This window comes from Cucumis melo, chromosome 6 (assembly GCF_025177605.1).
Source record: "Cucumis melo cultivar AY chromosome 6, USDA_Cmelo_AY_1.0, whole genome shotgun sequence".
Lineage (NCBI taxonomy): Eukaryota > Viridiplantae > Streptophyta > Magnoliopsida > Cucurbitales > Cucurbitaceae > Cucumis > Cucumis melo.
In genome coordinates, this window is record NC_066862.1 from 4,057,751 (window position 1) to 4,078,685 (window position 20,935).

The 20,935-nt window shown below is 35.9% G+C and overlaps 4 protein-coding genes across 5 annotated transcripts; 3 read left to right on the plus strand and 1 right to left on the minus strand.

Annotated features, from left to right (window-relative positions):
- The first annotated feature begins 1,825 nt into the window (after nucleotides 1–1,825).
- LOC103483691 (type IV inositol polyphosphate 5-phosphatase 7) lies at nucleotides 1,826–6,683 on the plus strand. 2 transcript variants are annotated; one of them, XM_008440427.3, is made up of 13 exons: nucleotides 1,826–2,652; nucleotides 2,792–2,879; nucleotides 3,072–3,143; nucleotides 3,266–3,350; nucleotides 3,452–3,556; nucleotides 3,645–4,419; nucleotides 4,505–4,701; nucleotides 4,835–4,943; nucleotides 5,054–5,202; nucleotides 5,335–5,622; nucleotides 5,886–5,947; nucleotides 6,064–6,233; nucleotides 6,351–6,683. In XM_008440427.3, the coding sequence occupies exons 1-10, from the start codon at nucleotides 2,623–2,625 to the stop codon at nucleotides 5,555–5,557; spliced, it is 1,833 nt and encodes a 610-aa protein (XP_008438649.1). In that variant the 5' UTR covers nucleotides 1,826–2,622; the 3' UTR covers nucleotides 5,558–5,622; nucleotides 5,886–5,947; nucleotides 6,064–6,233; nucleotides 6,351–6,683. The 2 variants fall into 2 exon arrangements, with proteins under 2 accessions (XP_008438649.1, XP_050942060.1); XM_051086103.1 differs by having other exon boundaries at nucleotides 5,335–5,947.
- A 4,151-nt stretch (nucleotides 6,684–10,834) lies between these two features.
- On the plus strand, nucleotides 10,835–14,037 carry LOC103484183 (vicilin Jug r 2.0101). Its single transcript, XM_051086576.1, has 6 exons — nucleotides 10,835–12,263; nucleotides 12,352–12,536; nucleotides 12,612–12,689; nucleotides 12,766–13,035; nucleotides 13,120–13,459; nucleotides 13,564–14,037. Exons 1-6 carry the CDS (start codon nucleotides 10,835–10,837, stop codon nucleotides 13,761–13,763), a joined length of 2,502 nt encoding a protein of 833 aa, XP_050942533.1. The 3' UTR covers nucleotides 13,764–14,037.
- A 1,880-nt stretch (nucleotides 14,038–15,917) lies between these two features.
- On the plus strand, nucleotides 15,918–18,404 carry LOC103483693 (proteasome subunit beta type-2-A). Its single transcript, XM_008440428.3, has 3 exons — nucleotides 15,918–16,234; nucleotides 16,337–16,460; nucleotides 17,828–18,404. The coding sequence occupies exons 1-3, from the start codon at nucleotides 16,077–16,079 to the stop codon at nucleotides 18,161–18,163; spliced, it is 618 nt and encodes a 205-aa protein (XP_008438650.1). The 5' UTR covers nucleotides 15,918–16,076; the 3' UTR covers nucleotides 18,164–18,404.
- A 276-nt stretch (nucleotides 18,405–18,680) lies between these two features.
- On the minus strand, nucleotides 18,681–20,408 carry LOC103483694 (non-specific lipid transfer protein GPI-anchored 20-like). The gene is made up of 4 exons (XM_008440429.3): nucleotides 19,624–20,408; nucleotides 19,503–19,529; nucleotides 19,356–19,409; nucleotides 18,681–19,274 (listed from the first exon to the last, which is right to left on the minus strand). Exons 1-4 carry the CDS (start codon nucleotides 19,985–19,987, stop codon nucleotides 19,048–19,050), a joined length of 672 nt encoding a protein of 223 aa, XP_008438651.1. The 5' UTR covers nucleotides 19,988–20,408; the 3' UTR covers nucleotides 18,681–19,047.
- Nucleotides 20,409–20,935: the final 527 nt, after the last annotated feature.

The window sequence follows — 20,935 nt, forward strand, 5'->3', positions numbered from 1 at the left end:
AGATATGTTCAGTTTGACATAATACGAGAATCTTTGTTGTATGTAAAGTCAATGTATACGTATAATATATATAATTATGTTTTTTTTTTTTATAGTTTGTATCGGTGATTTAGGAGAGGAAGTGATAATTAATTTCAAGAATAGTGATGGGTTTATTCACATTTTTCTTAAAATAATAATAAAAAAAAAAGAGAACAATTTTCACATCCACTTAAAAGGTTGTTTGTTCAAAAATTTGGTGGTTCGTGGGTATTGTTGAAGCATTTATTGAGAGAAAAATATCAAACACTGATACTATTTTGTGATCATACAGAATGTCATAAAATTCAACTTTTTCAACCATTATAAAATAATATATCCATTTTCTTTCTAAACTAAAAATATCGTATATTAAAGATGTTCAAAGAAAATAAACACGATTTAAAAAAAAATGATGGTTTTCAAACAAACATAATCACCGACTACTTATATTTTAGTTTAAGGTTATTTTAAAGTGATTTTTAATTTTTTTTAAAGTAGAAAGATTTGAACATTTAGGTTCTAACTTTGCTATTCTAATCGAGTTATGCTTATTTTGATTTTTAAGTTTCCATGAAAAAAAAGTAAGCTATTTTTATTATTTTATTTTATCTATTTTTGACAACACCATTGATTTCTTAAAATTAAAAGAGCTATCCACAAGCTTCAAAATTAGAAAACGAAGTCAACTACTCACATATAAGAAAACAAGTTAATTCTTTCGAGCAAATAAATTTCATAATTTCCATTTCCATGTTTAATTACAACACATAAGATCTTTTTTTTTTTTTTTTGAGAAATAAACTTATCAAATACAAAGTTGAATTACTAAAATAAATTATACCTTTTCATTCTTGGGCCTAATTAAGTATTTAGCTTATAAAATAGAAGTGGTTTCATATAACTATTATTTTCTTACCAAATAGGTATATAGTTAAACAAAGTTTATTTATTTATTTTTGTTTCTTGAGCATTACATCATAAATAAGAGAGTAAGAATCCAACCCAACAACTTACAATTAAATGCAAAGACAATACCAATAACGGTAAATCTGTTTTGGATGTCAAACGTTTTCTTAACGGTTCTAACGTCAACTCTCCAACATCCCATACTTAACCAATTAAATCCACATTCGTATAGTTTCAAATAGAAAGTACTTATCCATTACAATCTAATTCTGCTTGCAATCTTAAAAACCAAACAAATGAAGAGGGTCCAAGTTCATGAATTATTGGCATCTCCTTGTCAAATTATAGGCTAAAAAACATACAGATTGGTCCAGAAATTGCCTTTTTCCCCCCCTCCCCTACCTCTTTCAATCATTATTTTGTCAAAAAACTCAATCTTGATTTGGTACCAAACCAATACGTTATTTTTGGTATGTAGTTTAGTATTCTACCCTTCTCCTTGTCTCTTCTTAGGCAAAGGGTCTTTTTCTTTTCTTTTCTTTTTACAGACATTTTGTAAATTGTAAATGGTGATGTACAAAGACATAAAGTTGAAAGCTTGATTAGTTTAAACAAAAATCTGAGTCAAGGGAGAAAATGGGGGGAAAACACAAAACCCAATGTGTTAAAGATGGCAAAGGAGGTTAAGGAATGGCCTTTATTTTTTGTTTGTGAAATTACTGTACCTTCTCTCCCAAACATTCTTTAGCTCACAAAAGAAGAAAACAAAAACAAAAAACAGAAAACAAAACAAAAAACAATTTAGTACTAATAATAATATACACATTGCACTTTATCTTTATTGCATCTTTAGATTGCTTTTACTTTGATGGTAGACCAAAACAGGGCCAAGAAGAAGAAGGAATGGGGAATGGGGTTTTTTTTTTTCCAATTTTTTAAAATTATTATTTGTGTGGTAGATCTCAGGGGCTGAAGCTGCCTCTTTTTTCTTCATGGCTTTGCTGACCAAAATGGGCAGCCTTTGGTTTTGTGTGTTTCTCTGTGAGAGAGGGTAAAAAAGAAAGGCTCAATAAACGACATGGCCGTTGCTTCATCATGTTGAGTCTGTCTTAACTTAGAATTAAAAAGGAAAAGGAGGGAGAAGGGAGAGACCCTTAACACTGACTCACTCTCACTCTCTCTTCTCTTTCTTTCTTTCTTTCTTTCTTTCTCTCTGCACTTTATACTGTTCAAATTCGATACTTTGCTGTTTTTACAGAGAACGAGGCCCCTTTGGCTGCATAGCACAGAGAAAGAGAAGCTCTATGAGCTTTATATCTCTCTAAAACTTTCTCTCTCCCCTTCTATCTGCTTATCTTATGTTTGCCTTCTGCATTGTCTTCTTCTACTTCAGAATCTCTCCCCATTTTCTCTTCATTCTCATTCACCACAAGTTTTACCCTTCTCTTTTGGGTTTCTCCTGTTTAGTAAGAGGAAAGGAATTTTGGGTTTGATCTTCCTAAGTATTTGGAGAAGTGGGTGTGTTTGGTTTGGTTTGGATTTTGCGGGAGAACTCTTAAGTTCTTGGTTGGAGAATCCTTAGCTTTGCCCATTTTATTGGGTTTCCATGAGTGTTTTGAAGATTTGAAGCAAAACCCTCAAATTCTGTGTGGGGGAAAGAGTAGTTGTGGAGCTGTATGAAGTAGTGGTGGAACAATGAGAGATGAGAATTCTAAGAAAAGCAAGGTGGTTCTTCAATTTTCTTTGAAATCCCCATCTGGGATATTGTTTCAAAATCTTCTCTTGTTTTTTTTTGTTTTTTTTTTTTTGCGAAAGGAAAATGGGAATCTGATTGTTCTTTGGTTTGCCTTTTTTGGTTTTGAAGCTCTCATGGTCCAAGAAAATGGTCAGAAAGTGGTTCAATATTAGGTGTAAAAGCGAGGATTTTCAAGCGGACGATGTTGCTTATAGAGGTAGCTCTTTGAATTTCTTGTTTCATGAATTGGATTGTAGAAATCCCAACTCTTTTATGCTTTCCCACATGCCTAAATCTGAAGCTCCAGAATTTGGTTTTGTAAAACGCTTGAAATCTTTCATTTTCTGTTTATGGGTCAAATCTTTATGAAGTTCTTTTTCATCCATTGATTACATGCTTTCTTCTACAGGAGGTGATATGGATTACAGAAGCAGCAGCTTTTCAGAGAGGGAACCATGCACCATCAAGAAAAGCAAAACAGGTTCATAAACACAGGCCACTTCATCTCAGTTTTGAGAAATTGACTCTGAGAAAACTGTTTATAAAAATTTGGTTCTTCTTCTTGTTCCTGAGATTTTGATCCATCTTCTCATCAATGCACAGAGAAATTTAGCAAAAATGGCGAGCAAGGGCGGCGAGGGAAGATGAATCTTGACCATCCTCGTATTATAGATGTGCAGAACTATAGGTAGAGAATTAAGGATATATCTCTGCCTTGGGATAGATTTTTTCTGCTTTTCTAGCATTTTGGATGGTTTTGATTTGTTAACTGAGAGATTTTGTCTTCAGCATTTTTGTTGCTACATGGAACGTGGCTGGAAGATCTCCTCCTAGCAATCTAAATCTGGACGATTGGCTTCAATCCTCACCCCCTGCAGATATTTACGTTCTTGGGTAATAAATATGATAAACTTTTTCGCGTCTTTTACTCAGTTTGGAGGAGGGAATATTGTTGGTAAGTTTCTTTTGTTCTCTCTTTCAGATTTCAGGAGATAGTGCCATTAAATGCTGGTAATATACTGGGTGCAGAAGACAATGGCCCTGCTAAAAAATGGCAGGCTCTCATTCGAAAAACTCTAAACAATCTTCCAGGAACAAGCGGTGGTAATGCATGTTATACCCCTTCTCCGATTCCCAAACCCATCGTGGAATTAAATGCAGATTTTGAGGGGTCTGCTAGGCAGAAGAATTCATCTTTCTTCCATCGCCGATCATTTCAAACTACTAACAGCTGGCGAATGGATGATCCTTCAATACCACAGCCACGACTCGATCGAAGGTTCAGTGTATGCGACCGTGTTATCTTCGGTCATCGGTCAAGTGATTTTGATCCTAACTTCAGATGGGGTCACAGGCCAAGTGATTACTGCCGACCAAGTGACTACTCAAGGCCGAGTGACTATTCCAGGTCCAGTGACTTTTGCAGGCCAAGTGACTACTCTAGGCCAAGCGACTTTTGCAGGCCGAGTGACTACTCGAGACCTAGCGACTGCTCACGATGGGGATCATCAGACGATGATAATGTTCCGTGGGAATCACCAAGCACTGTTTTATTTTCACCAATGTCCCATGGTGGTTCTTCATCACAGGATGGTGGATATAGAATGCCAGGACATTCAAGATATTGCTTAGTTGCAAGCAAACAAATGGTTGGGATATTTCTCACAATATGGGTAAAAAGTGACTTGAGGGATCATGTGCGAAACATGAAAGTTTCTTGTGTTGGTAGAGGATTGATGGGCTACCTTGGGAATAAGGTATCAATTGTTAGATAATAATAGCAAATCCATTTCTTGAATTTTTTTGGTTAATTATATGTAATAAAGTTTTGATCAACTGCAGGGATCAATTTCTATCAGCATGTCTTTGCATCAGACAAGCTTTTGCTTCATTTGTACTCACTTAACATCTGGAGAGAAAGAAGGCGATGAGCTTAGAAGAAACTCAGATGTTATGGAGATACTTAAGAAGACAAGGTTCCCTCGAGTTCACGGTGCAAGCAGCGACGAGAAATCCCCAGAAACAATCCTTGAGCACGAGTAAGATATTTTTTTTGTCTTCACCTATCACGAAATTGAAAAAAGGAGCTCAGGGACATCTGCAACCAAACTTAGTTAGAGGGCTTTTAATTTTCATTTGAACTTATTCTGATCACCTTAAGCTACTGTGCAGTCGCGTTATTTGGCTTGGGGATTTAAACTATCGGATTGCTCTTTCATACCGTTCTGCCAAGGCTCTCGTAGAGATGCAAAACTGGAGGGCATTGCTTGAGAAGGATCAGGTATGACTACATAACTTTGGAACCAAATTGCATGCATGTTTATACTTGTAGTTATTTAGTGAAGCAGAAGCTTTCTGTGCTAAGTATTAACCAACTATTATCCTATGCAGTTGCGAATCGAACAAAGACGTGGGCGTGTATTTGCCGGATGGAATGAAGGAAAGATTTATTTTCCTCCCACATACAAGTATTCGACAAATTCAGACCGATATGCAGGGGAAGGTGCTCACCCAAAAGAAAAACGTCGTAAGCCTGCTTGGTATGTCCATCTCGCAAGTCATTCTATTTAACCTCAACTCATTGTTGCATTAGCAATGTAGGATTATTAAGTGATGACAAAAATTTATCTCTATTAATACAGCGTTCTGATTTAAATATTCTGTTTATGAAGGTGTGATCGGATATTGTGGCATGGAGAAGGCCTCCATCAGTTATCCTATGTCCGTGGAGAGTCTAGGTTTTCAGATCATAGACCGGTTTATGGAGTGTTTTGGGCTGAGGTTGAGTCAAGCCGAGGGAGATTGAAGAAAAGCATGAGTTATTCTAGTTCCAGGATTGAGGTCGAGGAGCTTCTCCCTTACGCACATGGATACACCGAACTGAACTTTTTCTGATAGTGAGATCATATGGCTACACAATCCAGCCATAAATAGAGTGAGGCCTGTGGAAGAACTTAAATGTAAGCTATCCCCCATTTCACCAACCTTTATAGCTCAAGCCATTCTGCCCTATCTTTTTTCGGCTGACCCGAAACTTTGTATATCATAATCCTAGAAAATTTTCCAATAAGATTCCTCCCCCAAAGTGAATGATGTCTTGCGGCAATCAGTTACAAACTAGATTAGGACTTGTTTTGAGTCTCCTTTTCAAAACTTTGTTCCACTCTTCCATAATTCAACCCTCAAGAAAGTTATCTGATTTGATTGCCAAATCTGGTCCCAGATGGTGGTGGAGCTCATCCTTGAAGGCTGATGGGGACATTTCATAGCCCATAGTCCAAAAAAGTATGCTTCTTGCCCTCACTTTTCTATTCTCTTCATTCTTTCTTTGAAATATTTTTCTCGTTTCTGTTGTGGGGTCTAAATTTGTTTGTCTCATATTGCTTTTGCTCTTTTATCAGGTCCTCATTCTGAATTCCCTTTAGGTTAGCTAATTTCACTGACCTTCTTTCCCAACACATTATGCCTTTGGTCATCATATCTTGTTAGCTGCTACTGCCTCCTGAGTTTACTCACTTTTTAGTACAACCTGCATAATTCGGTCTCCTAATCGACGACGCTTAGCTTTCAGGTAATGATTGTTACACCCATTAAGCCATTCCCTCAGGATCTGCTGATTACTTCTGTACTTAATCAATAATTGTGGCTTCTTCATGCTCTAATCATGAAAAGCTTCTTGCTTTTGCAGGATTGGATAAACTCGTCCAGTAAAGCAACGCCATGTGGATTGACTAATATTTTTGCCCTCTTTTTAATTTTTTTCTCCCCTTCATTTCTTGATTCTTTTTCTGTCTAGGAATACACATTGTTTGCTAAATACAAGTGAAAGGTAGTCAAATGAATGATTTGTAGCACTCTTTTTTTTCCCTTTTCTTTTTTCATTTTCCTCAAATCCAAAAAGAACAAAAAATCAGTGGATGTACGATAGTCATTACCATAGTGAAAGATGTGAAAACCAAAAAAAAAAAAAAAAAAAAAGTTAAAGAAAAAGATTTATTTATTACAGTATGAAAATTCTGAATTCTCCCCCTTCTCTCCTGCTGCCTTTCATTACTTTTACTCTAAAAAGTTAGTTTTGGTGATTGTTTTCAGGCATGCCATCTTCTTCTTTCACCCTTCCCATTTTTATAAGAATAAAGAATGATATATATATTTTTTCATTACAAGCCAGCCTGTGATGGCAATGCAAATGAACAAAACTAGAAAAGAAAGCAGGAGACAAAGTTGCAGGTTTTGGCAGTAATGGAAACCAAGATTCAGAAAAGAGCTTTTCTTTTGTTTTTTTTTTAAATACCTTCAAATTTTCTTCCCACTGGTTGACTTAAAAGGCAAAAGAAAGAAAAAGAAAAAAAACCAAGGAATTGTAATAATAGCTAATCAATCTCTCAATTTGACACCACCAGGCCAATTTTAAAAGCAGACTTGTCTGTCTTTGTCTATGGGATCCACAAAACAAGGACACTGCTAAACATCCAAATGCTGCCATTTCTTGCAGTATTGTATTATGATTTTGTCAAAACATGCTCATCTTTAGCTTGTGGAGCATGGAAAAGTTGGACACAAAAGGGTAAACCCACATCATTTAAGGTTAAGTCAGAGTGGGAGGTCAAACTTGTAAAATTTTGTCATCAAGGCCTGAAAGAAGGATGAAAACTACATTGGATTCACAGAAACTCAATGTTTAGTTTCCTTACTTGGTTTGAAACACGATTCTAGTTTCGGTTTCGCCCAATGTTCGATCCAGTTGTAAACTTGTTTGGAAAATGGTTTTCTGTTTCTGTTCTGGTTGTTCTTAAAATTTATTATGAACAAATGACTTGAGTGATTCTGATTCGAATAGAAACTTTTCTTGTAATGGCTAATTTAAAAGGCTGCCATTATGGAAATAGCCCCCACAAAATGTCCCTTGAAAATAGGTGTTTGGGCTGGACATTGAAAGTTGATTTGAGTTGTGGCTTATCCATCTGTGGTCCTTCGTGATTTGTTGCTTTGAAGAGCTTTATGATCATAGGAATCCATATAGGGTAAGGCCTTTCAGCTTTTCATAAAGTCCAATAATCAAATTAAACTGCTAGTCATTTACTTAAAAAAGAAGCTAATAGTCATATCCAAGATCATAATTAAAAAATATTCATAATCAAAGACCACCAACCTCCTGGTTTGAGGGTATATGTGGTATGCTTGACTAGGAACAACGTGCACAAATTTTCTTACAATCACTTTACGTAAGATTCCCATAATTAAAATTAACCCACTATTACCTAAGCTAAAATACTTTAATCACAACCTCCAATCTAATACTAAAGTTAACCTAAGTTCAAGTAAGTAGAGAGTTTGCTAGATTGAAAAGTACCATAAAGAACATAATCTAGGTAAGATACTTCGTAGCTCGATCTAGTTGGAATTGAGACGGTAAAGCATCAATGTAGCTAAAGTACCTTTAACTTTTGAAAAATTAGACTAGCTAGTTTAGCTAGGGTAGACAAGCCTAGAACCCTAGAATAATTAGGACATCGAACACAAAATAACTTTTATTTTGATTGACCACTATATTAATACACCATATATTGTAGATTCGAGTTCAATTTGAAGTCCGATTACCATTTCAAATAAAAAAATGTTGTTATATGATCTTTAGGTAACTACTTTTTCTTGGGTGAACCTAAGTATGGTGCTATGAGTTGACTAAGTTGGGGTTGAAAGCAATCTTAATGAGTGGACATGGCTTTAGCTCTTGGGTTGTCCTTCACTCTAGCTTGGTCCTGGCCTTAAAAGGTCTTCATGGTCTTTAGACTTGGCTTAATAGCTATAATTTTCTTTTTTCTCCAAAAAGGAATGTCTAATTCTTTATTGTATATTTTCTAAGATTATAAATTAAAAGTTTTTTTTTTACAATATTGGAAATTATATATATATTTTTTCTTTTTGTCTTTTTGAAACAAATATGGTAAACATGAACTTTGAATCTTTACTGATAAAAAACAGAAATATTTAGAAGATTGGGCTACTACATTACTAATATATCATAGATGATGATACATTTTCTCTCAGTCTCATCTCATCTATTATTAATATATTGTTTATTATAAAGATCTTTTAAACAAATCAAATTTACTGTTAGATATCTAACGTTTTATTTTTTTTAAATAAAACTAATTACATTATCATTTCTTTTCTTTCCTTATTACCATTATTTTTTGAATTTTAATTTGTTTGTCATTTATTAACTTTGAAGAAATAAAAAGATCTAGTGATGGGTATATAAGACAATATGCTATATAGATGTCTATAGTATAATAGAATTTTTTCAAGAAAAAAGCTATTCATACCTTATAGAAAAAATTATAAATGACAAAAATTTAACAATTTTTGTCCATGTTCTTGTTTTTCTTTTTTTTACAATTTTTCTCTATATATAATTATGAAATCATATCTCATTTTAAAAATTGAAAAGGAAAAACAATATTAAGCTTCAGAGATATACATGCAGCTTTTAATAAGAACTTTTAAATAATTTTTTTAATTCATAATTAAGATTTTTAAAAAGAAAATAATCAAATATTTTAATTTAATAATTAAGTAATGATATTTTTAAAAATGAAATATTTTGAAGAGGTTGAGATTTATTAATGGTGATTATGTATAAAGAAAAAAAAAAGAATGGATGGAGAACCGCTGTGCTTCAATGGACACGTGGACGAAGTCGTGGATCCTGTCCACGACTAGGCAAAGTAGTAGACGAGACCCACGACTTCTCTGCTCTATTTTCATCCATTGTTTCACTTCTATCCCATTTTTTACGATAATTTTTAAAAATAACATTATTAAAAAAAAAACTTTCTTACTTTTATAATAAATTTTTTGTACCTTTGACTTCTAGTAAAAAAAATATAAGAACTTAATCGAATATCATGCTTATATTTTCAAGAATGATTTTGTAAATTATATATATCACTCTATTCTCAAAACATCTCTAGTTTGTAAAAACAAAGTATTTAGTTCTTGTAAAAGTAGGATATAAAAAATTAAAGGTGTTGATAAAAAAGAAGAAAAAAAAATTAGTATCCAACTATATGTTTGAGAGGAAACAAACCACCATGGGAAGTAGAAAACCTTCATCGCATCTATGCAGTGTTCGACCTCAACACTAAATAGATCCAACCACGTATAGTTAAGATAATAGATGAACACACATTGAGCATAATTTTTCTATCATATCCAATCCATCCATGCCTTCTTAAATCTTCCCATCCACCTTCATGAAATTTATTGATATTCTGATTTATCTGTTGAGTTTGTCTCTTTAGTTCTTATGATCAACCTCATAAATTAGTTCATAAATCAGTCTTCGTACTCAGCTAAATAATTCATCTTCTTGTAGAACCATGTTTTAGATCATAGTTACCAAACTAAGATACTTTAACCATATTTCTTTCACCCATATAACTAAAAGAAGATTTGATGTACCCTAAACACTAAACACTTGAAGAAAGTTTGTAATAAAGATTGAAAGGTGTTTATTTAGTAAATACCAAATGATATTGGTTGTTAAGGATTCTAGTAACATTGTTAAACTATTCCTAACAAACCACATAAGATACTGATCTAATCTCACAATCAATCCTCATTACTCACTCTCCTTGAGATGATGAAGATGAAAACCAAGTTGGCTAATATTTTAATAACTTATAATATTTTAAAAACTTATCATTCCCACTAATGTATACAATAGATATATCCACTATGCCAACCTTTTTTTTGTTTGATTCCCACATGAAAGAAGGTAGCCCTGTTTTCGAACCAAATACCTTATGAATAGTGAAACCATTTTGCATGCAATCTAACACGTTGCCATTGAGGTGTCTAACAAAAGCCTCCCCCATCGCCGCGTCGTCTCCCCCAATCTCTTTAATTGTCTCCTTGCTCCACATCAGGTTCTACGCTCTCTTTTGCAGCTGTGTCTGTTCTGCTTTCTTGTACTATTCATTGTTGGCGTCTTTTCACCACATCTGATCTTCTCCATGCATATATGCCACATCTATCTCTGCCAAATTGGACACTCGGCGATCAGCATGTTACCTTCATTTCACTACTTTGCGTGCATGGATTTTTAAGTACTATAAGTAGGGATTGGGGAAGAGGCATTGAAGGGCATCTCTCGGGTCTCAAAACATGGCGTTTTCTAAAGTTAAGTTTCGTTTGTGTCTGTTGGCGTTAACTCTTTTTCTTGCTTGTGTGTCTGTTGGTTTGGGTGCTGAGGGTGAGAGCCTTGGCAGCGGGGTTGGGGTTGACAATGGATGTGTGAATGGGTGTCAGGAGTTGAAGGGGAAGAATCTGGATGAGTATGCTGCTTGCGAGAAGAGATGTGGAGTGAACCAAGAGGTGACTGAGATTTGTCGACAATGGTGTCAAGTGATGGAGCCGCATGGGGGGGAGCAGCAGCAACGTAGGTGTCGACAGGAATGTGAGGAACGGTTGAGGGACCAAAAGCAGGGGGAGGATGTTGAGGATAAATGGAGAGATCCTGAGAGAGAGAGAGAGGAGCAACGTCGGAGGGAACACGAGCGGGAAGAACGACGTCGTCGTGAGCGTGAGAGAGAACGCGAGAGGGGTAGGGGTCATCGCGATGAGAATGATAGAGATCCTGAGCGTGAACGAGAAGAGAGGCGTAGGGAGGAACAACGGAGAGAGCAAGAACAACGCCGTAGAGAGCAAGAACGAAGAGAGCGAGAACGTAGAGGCGAAAGGGAGGATGAAGAGGAAAACCAAAGGGGCCCAGATTGGCGCAGGGAGCAGGAACGCAGAGAGCAAGAGCGACGTCGAAGAGAGCAGGAGCGAGAACGCCGAGAACGCGAACGAAGAGGCGAAAGGGAGGATGAAGAGGAAAACCAAAGAGACCCCGATCGGCGCAGGGAGCAGGAACGCAGAGAGCAAGAGCGACGTCGAAGAGAGCAGGAGCAAGAGCGCCGAGAACGCGAACGAAGAGGCGAAAGGGAGGATGAAGAGGAAAACCAAAGAGACCCCGATCGGCGGAGGGAGCAGGAGCGCAGAGAGCAAGAGCGACGTCGTAGAGAGCAGGAGCAAGAGCGCCGAGAACGCGAACGAAGAGGCGAAAGGGAGGATGAAGAGGAAAACCAAAGAGACCCCGATCGGCGGAGGGAGCAGGAGCGCAGAGAGCAAGAGCGACGTCGTAGAGAGCAGGAACAAAGAGAACGTGAATGGGAAAGAGAGCATGGGAGAGGGGGGTCTCAAGAAAGGAGACGAGGAGGACAAGAAGAGGAGATAAGTAGAAAAGAAGAATGGGAACGTGAAGAACGACGGAGAGAACGACAACATGGTGGAAGAAGCCGTGCCAATGAAGTGAATAGTCGATGGACAGAGCAAGAACAGAGCCACAATCCCTACTACTTTCAGGAGCGTCAGTTTCAATCGAGGTTCAGATCCGATCAGGGCCAATGGAGGGTGTTAGAGAGGTTTTCAGAGAGGTCGGAGCTTTTGAGAGGACTTAAGAACCAGCGATTAGCAATTCTTGAGGCCCGCCCTCAGACTTTCATCATCCCTCACCATATAGATGCAGAATCTGTTCTTTTTGTTGTAAAAGGTAATATTTTTCCTATGTTTATGGCTAATGTAAAAATGGAGTTCAATTAATTTTGACGCTCTTTGACTTCTTTTCTTTCGTTTTCTAGGAAGAGCAACCATCACTACGATTGTCCAGGAAAGAAAGGAAACTAGGAAAGAGTCCTATAATGTTGAACGCGGAGATGTTGTAACGATTCCAGCAGGGACAACTGTTTACTTAGCAAACCAAGAAAATGAAGATCTCCAAATCGTTAAATTGATTCAGCCCGTCAACAATCCTGGGGAATTCAAGGTTTGAGAATTCCTCTACTAAGAGTTGAATGATGTTTCATTGGCTTTTTACTAAAGCTTCCTACTTTTGTTGTAGGATTATCTTTCCGGCGGAGGTGAAGCTCAATCATATTATAGTGTTTTCAGCAATGATGTTCTCGAAGCTGCTCTAAACGTTAGTCCCCTACTAAGTCTCAAAACAGAGACAATAGATTTTAAGAAGTGATGTAACTGTCTAAATGATATTGCAGATTCCACGTGATAGACTAGAGAGGATATTCAAGCAACGAGGCGAGAGAAGAGGAAAAATCATAAGGGCTTCACAAGAGCAACTAAAAGCGTTGAGCCAACGTGCCACTTCCGTAAAAAAAGGTGGTCGAGGAGCTAGATCTCTAATCAAGCTAGAAAGCCAGTCCCCTGTTTACAACAATCAATATGGTCAAATGTACGAGGCTTGCCCTGATGAGTTCCCCCAACTTCGGAGAACTGACGTTGCCACGTCTGTCCTTGATATCAAACAAGTATTGAAACACGCTTTTGATATAAAATAGTTCAATACATAATTCATGAAATTCTTGTATTTAACTCAATAACCCCATTTTCAGGGTGGAATGATGGTGCCCCACTTCAACTCGAGAGCCACATGGGTTGTCTTTGTTTCAGAAGGAACTGGATCATTCGAGATGGGCTGCCCTCACGTACAAGGAAGTCAGTGGCAACGAGGAAGGAGAGAGGAAGAACGACAATGGAGAAGGGAAGAAGAAAAGGAACTATCAGATGAAAGAAGCGGTCGAATCGAAAGAATCGCCGGACGTCTATCACAGGGTGGCGTACTCGTAATCCCGGCAGGTCATCCAATCGCCATCATGGCTTCTCCTAATGAAAATCTCCGCTTGGTCGGCTTTGGAATCAATGCCGAAAACAATAAAAGAAACTTCCTCGCCGGTAAGTTGTCCAAAATCAATTTTCTCCCCAATGTTTTCTAACCCCAAATTCTCCAAATAATTTAGCTAAACTCTAATCCTAAATCATTCGATATTCTCATATAGGGAGAGAGAACATAATGAACGAAGTAGACAGGGAAGCAAAAGAACTTACCTTCAACGTAGAAGGAAAGCAGGCAGAAGAGACTTTCAAAAGCCAGAAAGAATCCTTCTTCACAGAAGGGCCGGAAGGAGGTCGTCGAAGGTCGACGGAGACGGAGAGAACCCCGTTGTTTTCGATCCTGAAACTGGCCGGTTACTTCTAAAAAGGGATCAGAAGGAAGGAAGAACGAAGAAGAAAGTTATGAATGTTGTACTAAATAAGAGGCGACGGCTTACGAATGAATATAAATAACGAAATCGTATGAAAAAAAGGAGGGAACTTTTTTTTTTCTTTTTTCTTTTTTCTTTTTTGGGAGTTTGTCTTAAAAAGAAGAAGGGGAGCTTTTTGTACGATCATTAGGGCTTCAAAACAGTGTAAAAATTATGTATAAATAATATCATCATAATAATAGTTGTCTTCTTTTTATTAAAATGAAATTTGTGGTTTTTATTTTGCTATGCCTTTTATTTGTTGTTTGATTAATACATACATTTTTGGACAAATTAAAGAAAATGTTGCTTAGTTTGTGAATATAAATTATGAATATGAATATGAATATAAATTATGAATATGAATATGAATATGAATATGAATATGAATAATTGTTTGAAATAACTTATAGATTATACAATTTGAGGAAATTGTAATTCTATGATTAGTTTACCAAAATGTGAGAGAGAGTTTCATTTTTCATTTTGATTTAATGTTTTAGTCTAATGTGTGGTTGGGTTTCAGTTTTTAATTCAAACGTATTATTAGTTCACCTAAAATAAGTTTATAATGTTTGGTAAGTAAAATAAAAACAATAATTAAAACAGATATTTGAAATTATTGTTTTGTTTAAATGGAATTTAAATATTAAGAAAATAACTTTATTTAAAAAAAACAATATAGTATACTTTTTTAAAAAAGAAATTAATCTATTTAACTAAGAAAAAACAGAAAATGGTAGATTTAGTGAAAAATATACATACATATATATAGTAAATTTTATTCTTCAAATATAAACTTGACAATTAAAATTTTAGTTGATAGTGCTAAATTGAATTATACGTGGAATGAACACATTTTAAAAATTATTTTAACATATTTAATTTACATTTGGTTTACCCAACCTAAAAAAACGATTTAAGATTTTTCTTCAAAATTTTTCTTCAAATGTCTTTTCAACATAGCTAATGCAGTGCCAACCGAATCTTATAACAATATGAGACATTCGAGGAAAAGAGTGACTTATAATAGAGTATTACAATAGTCTGGATATTATATCTACGTTAGGGAGCAGACTATTATTTCAGCTTTTGTTGGCGTTGCTTTCTTTTGTGGTAGCTATTACTGAAATTTTCACTTTAGCTTGACTTTCTACTTTTGCTTGGTAAATATTTGGAGTAGGGAGGGAGGTAAAGGAGAAACGAGAATGAAATCAAACATTATCCTAATACTAGGATTAGGAAAATCCTAATCAAATACTAGAGCCAACAGAGTGGGCTTCTCTCTAATAATACTAAGATTTGGTTGCATCAGTATTTTGCGTATGAACGTTAGGGCTCTCAACTCACTATCATCTCGCTCGTTATTCACCCACCGAGAATGATTTATAGGAGATAGTAAAGAGAGCAAGGTTTAGAAAAGCATAAACACCAACACATAAAGATTTATGTTTCCAATTACCCACAAACTCCTTAGGTTAAATAGAGAGTGGAGTCGCCCAACTCCTACTAGCTACTCCCACCCTTCAAAATGCTTTGGGTTAAAAGAGCAAACAATAGTAAAAATGAGGTTCCAAATTGTGGCTTTGTATATGGTTAAAGGGATCCATGACTGAAGTGGGTAGAAAGATAAAAAAAAAAAAAAAAAAACATATTTTAAAAATTGGATCAAAATTGTAGGCCTCTTAAACGAGTCATTCTTTGCACGAAAAACAAACCCAAATAGCAATCATAATTAAATTTAGGGTTGTTGTCGAGATATTTACAAATATAGTAAAATTTATGTATGAAAATTTTTATCGTTGTCAAAAGATTGATATTGGCTTATTATTAATCCAAGAGTTACATCTAAATTTCGTTATATTTATAAATTTTGATGCATTGTATCAAATAGTTTAGATTGTTATATTCGCAACGATAATTTAAAATAATTTTTTTGATGTATTGTGTCAGATAGTATAATGTAATAGTAATCTACGTAATAATTATTTGTCGGATCGCAGTATTTGTTACATTTTGTAAATATTTTGAAACACATCTATAATTCAAAATAAATGAAAGACAAAAGAGGGAGAAATTTGGAAAAAGAAAATGATTTAAATCTAAAAATTGAAAAAATATATATAAAAGAGTAGAAAATGGCCCAAAGAGAGAACTTGTTCTTCAAGTCGTTGTAAAGCATAATTGTAGAAGGGGAACTACCGAATTTCACAGAGGCTTTCAAAACCCAGATCGATTTCAAGAAGAACGACAACAACAAACAAGATATGGAGAGCGTATTTGGACTTGTTGGCAATGGATTCGTCATCGTGGCCGCCGACACATCGGCGGTGCACAGTATTTTGGTTCATAAGTCCAACGAGGACAAGATCATGGTGCTCGATTCTCACAAGCTCGTCGCAGCTAGCGGCGAACCTGGCGATAGGTTTTTAGATTTCTATTCATACAAATCTTGTTTTTTTTTTTTTTTTTCTCTTATCGTTTGCTTTTTGCCAATTACGTTTTTTTTTTTTCTGTGATTGAATAGGGTTCAGTTCACGGAGTATATCCAGAAGAATGTGGCTTTGTATCAGTTTCGAAATGGTATCCCTTTAACCACTGCTGCTGCTGCTAACTTCACTCGCGGTGAACTCGCTACCGCCTTACGGAAGGTATATCATTTCTTGTTATTGTAAAACTTATATTTGATGATAGTTTCGGCCTTCATTTTTGGGAATTGCGGATCCTGGGCTTTAACTTAGCATTGGAGTGGTTTTAAGCGGTTCTAATCGTTCCTTTGTGATGGTAGAATACGAATAGTTTTGTCTTCAATCTAACTTTACTACTTTGTGGAGCTTAGGACTGTTTAAATGTTTATGCAAAGCGAGGGAATATTGTGTTTAGGAAAACCCTTGATTTCTGTCATCTTTAACAATGCCTCAGAATGGCAGATAATTAGACTGATAACAATTTCTGGATGTTGTATCTTAAAACACTTTGTGACTTGTGCTTTTGTTCTTCTATCCAGCTGTGTAGAGTGTAGGCAGGCCAAAGTTTGTGGATTTCTCTAATATCATGTTTCGATTTGCTATTGTCATTCAAATGGTTCGTTTCTAACAATTATGGAAGGTGTTTGTTAAATCAGAAAGTTAATAATGAACTTACATATTGTAGTCTACTTCTTGCTCCAGCCTCTAGGGATTTCTTATGGATTTTATGCTTTGTAACTTCATTTAATTCTCCTAAATTATGCTAGATATGTGTTCCAATGTAATTTGATGTGTTGGTGGGTGAGATTGGATTGGTTCTAGAAGAGTAAGGCATATGATGTGGTGACAACTTTATAGAATACTATTATGACTTTCGTGAAAGTTTGTTCTAGTTAACCTACTTGCACTCTATGTTTAGTGTTGTGTGCTTGTCAAAGTACCAATTATCATGTTTCACAACTACAAATGAGCTTTTAGCCATGAGAGAGGAGTTTTTATTTGGTTTTTGTTGCTTAGAGCATAATAATAAGTGATCCACTATTCCACTTATAATCCTGCATTTTGCTGTATCTATGAATGAACCTGATGGAACACCACCTTTTGGTATGAATTTCCTCTTCTATTTAGATTCTGATAAGGGGTACATTCTGGAATTGAGTGGAACTCAATTCCTTTCTCTCTCTACTGCCTTTCTCTCTTTCAAGAAATTACAGTAAATCTTCTTACAAAATTTTCATATCCTTCCTCCTGAATTCTATTAGTATTTATACTAATCTTGCCAGCCTCTAACTAACTCACATGTGAGTGTTATTACAACTAATATAACAAACTAATGTAACAAACTCCAGCTGGTACTAACTTTTCCTTCTGCTGTAAACAAATCTAATTGGGAGTCTATCAGAACCCTGTGAATGAGTCAGTAACTTTGGGTTGATAAGTCATGAGATTCATTGCATCATTGCTCTTTGCTGTCATGGGAAATGGAATTGTTGGGTAGGCTATAATTTTGAAGGACGGCCTGGTTTCAATTGTGAGCTTTTGATTTTCAGAATCCATATTCCGTGAACGTTCTTCTGGCGGGATATGACAAGGAGACCGGCCCATCCCTCTATTACATTGACTATATTGCCACCCTTCACAAGGTTGAAAAGGGAGCTTTTGGTTATGGATCTTACTTTTCACTCGCCATGATGGACAGACACTACCACAGTGGCATGACAGAAGAAGAAGCCATTGATCTGGTTGACAAATGCATACTAGAGATCAGGTCCAGGCTTGTTGTGGCTCCACCGAATTTTGTTATCAAAATTGTAGACAAGAATGGAGCTAGGGAGGTTGCATGGCGCGAATCCATCAAGGACGGAGTTAGTGTTCCTTCAGCTTAAGATTTAAATGTTATATCAGCAGAGGCTTGCTTTTTTTTTCTGTCTTCTTAACTTTGTATGGGTGACAAGCTGGGTGTATTTTACCCTCGTAGGCACCCTAGTTTCAGACATTTTGATAGAGTAATGTTGGGGTTAACGTCTCTTATTCCTGAATACATGAACAGATGAACACATTTTGAACTATTGATTGATTTATGTGCTGAAGTTCAAATGTTCTACTTATGGATAGATTCTTAATTAAGTTGGCCTTGCAAGAAATTGTTGCTAGTTTTTTTTCTTTATTATGTTGAATCTGAAAAGTGCTATATTTGATAAATCCAGATCTTAACAAACCAGCTTCATTGTCCAAAGAATCTGCTTTTTTCATTGCTTGAATTCTTGACGGCCAAGTTTAAATAGATTACTCTATTTTGTTTTTTCATCTTTCAAAAGAAGGTCAAATTACCATTCTAGTCTCCCTCATAAGAGTCTTATGCTTTTGACTATTATATGTTGATTTGGTCCCTAATTCTGCATCTTATCTTTTAATCGAAGTTTACTAAGTTGTCCTGATGGGTAACATAAATCAAATGGGATCTTTGAGGAGGAGGTAAACAAAGTATCTTACAGGACTTTTTTCATAATGACTTCTTAAGCTAGCTAGTGGTTGAGGTTTAACTATTATCAAAGGTTCTAAATTATTTTAATTTGTGGGGGGAAAACGATAAATTGAAGAAATTTAACAAAACTCTGTATCTGTTATTAAGGTATACAAACAATCAGCTCAAAGCCCAACAACCTCATGAAACAATTCCACTAAAAAGAATAACTCCCCACAATTTACAAATAAATCAACAAAGATATATTTTCGAACCAAGAAATCTGACAGATTTTGTATATGCAATCTAGTTTAGCTTCAAAGCCACACAGCTTAATGCCAACGCCAGAAGGTAGAAGTTGTAAGAAGGCATGGTGCTAGATGAGGGAGTCAGGTCTGGTGAAATCCCATTGCCAGCATCGGTGGTTGAGGTTGGAGTTTCAGCTCCTCCCTCAGTTGAAGGCGGAGTTAGAAACTCGGTAGTGTCTGTTTCCGGTGACTGAGCAGGCGTGACAGGTTGAGGGATGCCAGAACCTAATCAAGAAATCATGGCATTTGGAGATCAACACAGGTTTTTCGAACTCAAAGCCAAAAGTAAAATATATCACAGCAAACCTTGTGGAGATGGTGAAGCTTCAGGAGAAAGAGCTGAACCAAGTGGAATAGGACCTGTAAAAAAAAATAACAATAGACTGTCATGATCTTTCACCCCCCCCAAAAAAAAAGCTCAGCCTTGTAATTCGTTGAGGAAAAGCTCATTACCTGGAGCTGGAATGGGAGCAGCAGAGGCTGCAAAAGGAATCAAAACAAACATCAAGTTATCAACTTATTTGACGATAAATGGATCAAAATGAACATCTTTCAAGAAAGTCTGGAGTTGTACCTCTGCATTGGACAGGGACGCCGGGCATGTTACAAGCTCGAGGAAGAGAAATCGCCAACGACCGATTGATGGGTAGTTGGAAGGGAACGCTTGCAGTGACAATGAGGCAGAGACAGTCCATTCCTGAGCCGGTGAGCGACCTTAGATAATCACAACAGTCAGAAGTTGGTGAAGTGCCATTTGCTGTGCTGTTTGTGAGCAAGTTCATACAAGGAGTGAAGCGGGCAATGATGGAGGGACTGCAGGGTGAATTGATTTGACCCAAAACTGGAAGAATCACTACTGCAAAAGCTACAGCGAGCAGCGGAATTGTTCGAGTGAGGAGAACGAATGAGGCCATTTGGGATAGTTCTTGAGGAAGCATATGACGACGTTGGGATGTTTTGGACTTGGAAGCTGGTTGCAATGAAGAGGAAAAGATGATGAAGTGATTTATAGAAGAGATTTAAAGAGAGCCATGAGTTTGGTTTTGATGTTCAACTACTTCAGCAACCACTTCCAGAAGATAGAATGCTTGAATTAAGGCTTCGGCAAAGCTCAAATCGACTACGGCTGTAACATGGAGGTTACAAACTTTACCGAAACTTAAGGTGGGACATCGAGATTTGAACATCTTAAGGGAAAGAGTATACAATGACCATTGAACTAAAATACTAACTATTTCTCTTAATTCTTCGCCAAATAATCCAAGATTAAGTTTCGTGTTTGATATAGAGAGAGCATGAAAAATGTTCAATTCTTTTCTGAATTACCCTTTAGGCCATTTAGGATCATGTAGTTAGCTTACGTCCCAAACAGAACCATCTGAAAAGGTAAATTCTTTTGACTTCCGATTTCCAAGTCATTCTACTTGATGTGAAAAGTTTCTGAATAAGTCGTTTTGATTGGTTCAAAATATGCTTGTTAGGTAGCCCGTTTCAATTTAATTAAATATTATATATAGAAAACTAATCTGATTAGGTTAAGATAGATTTATTGATTTTCATTGTTTGAATTTTGATCAGAACAACTACGAAAAGAAAAACGACAATAATAGCTGACAAATTCTATCTTAGTTAGTTCATCAAAAAGTATAACCTTATTGTATAGAGTGAACATTTTACACTTCATTGTAGTTACGAGTTATAGCAACAACAAAAAATTTAATCAAAATTTCATTTTCCAGTATTAATGTTTTAGAACTGTTTGATAATTTTTTTTTTATTTGTAAAATTAATTTTTCAAAAACAATTGTGTTTAATTATTAATTCTTTTTTTAAAAAACTAGAAACTAGATTAAAAGCGAAAAAGAAAAAGGACGATTTCAAAAAAA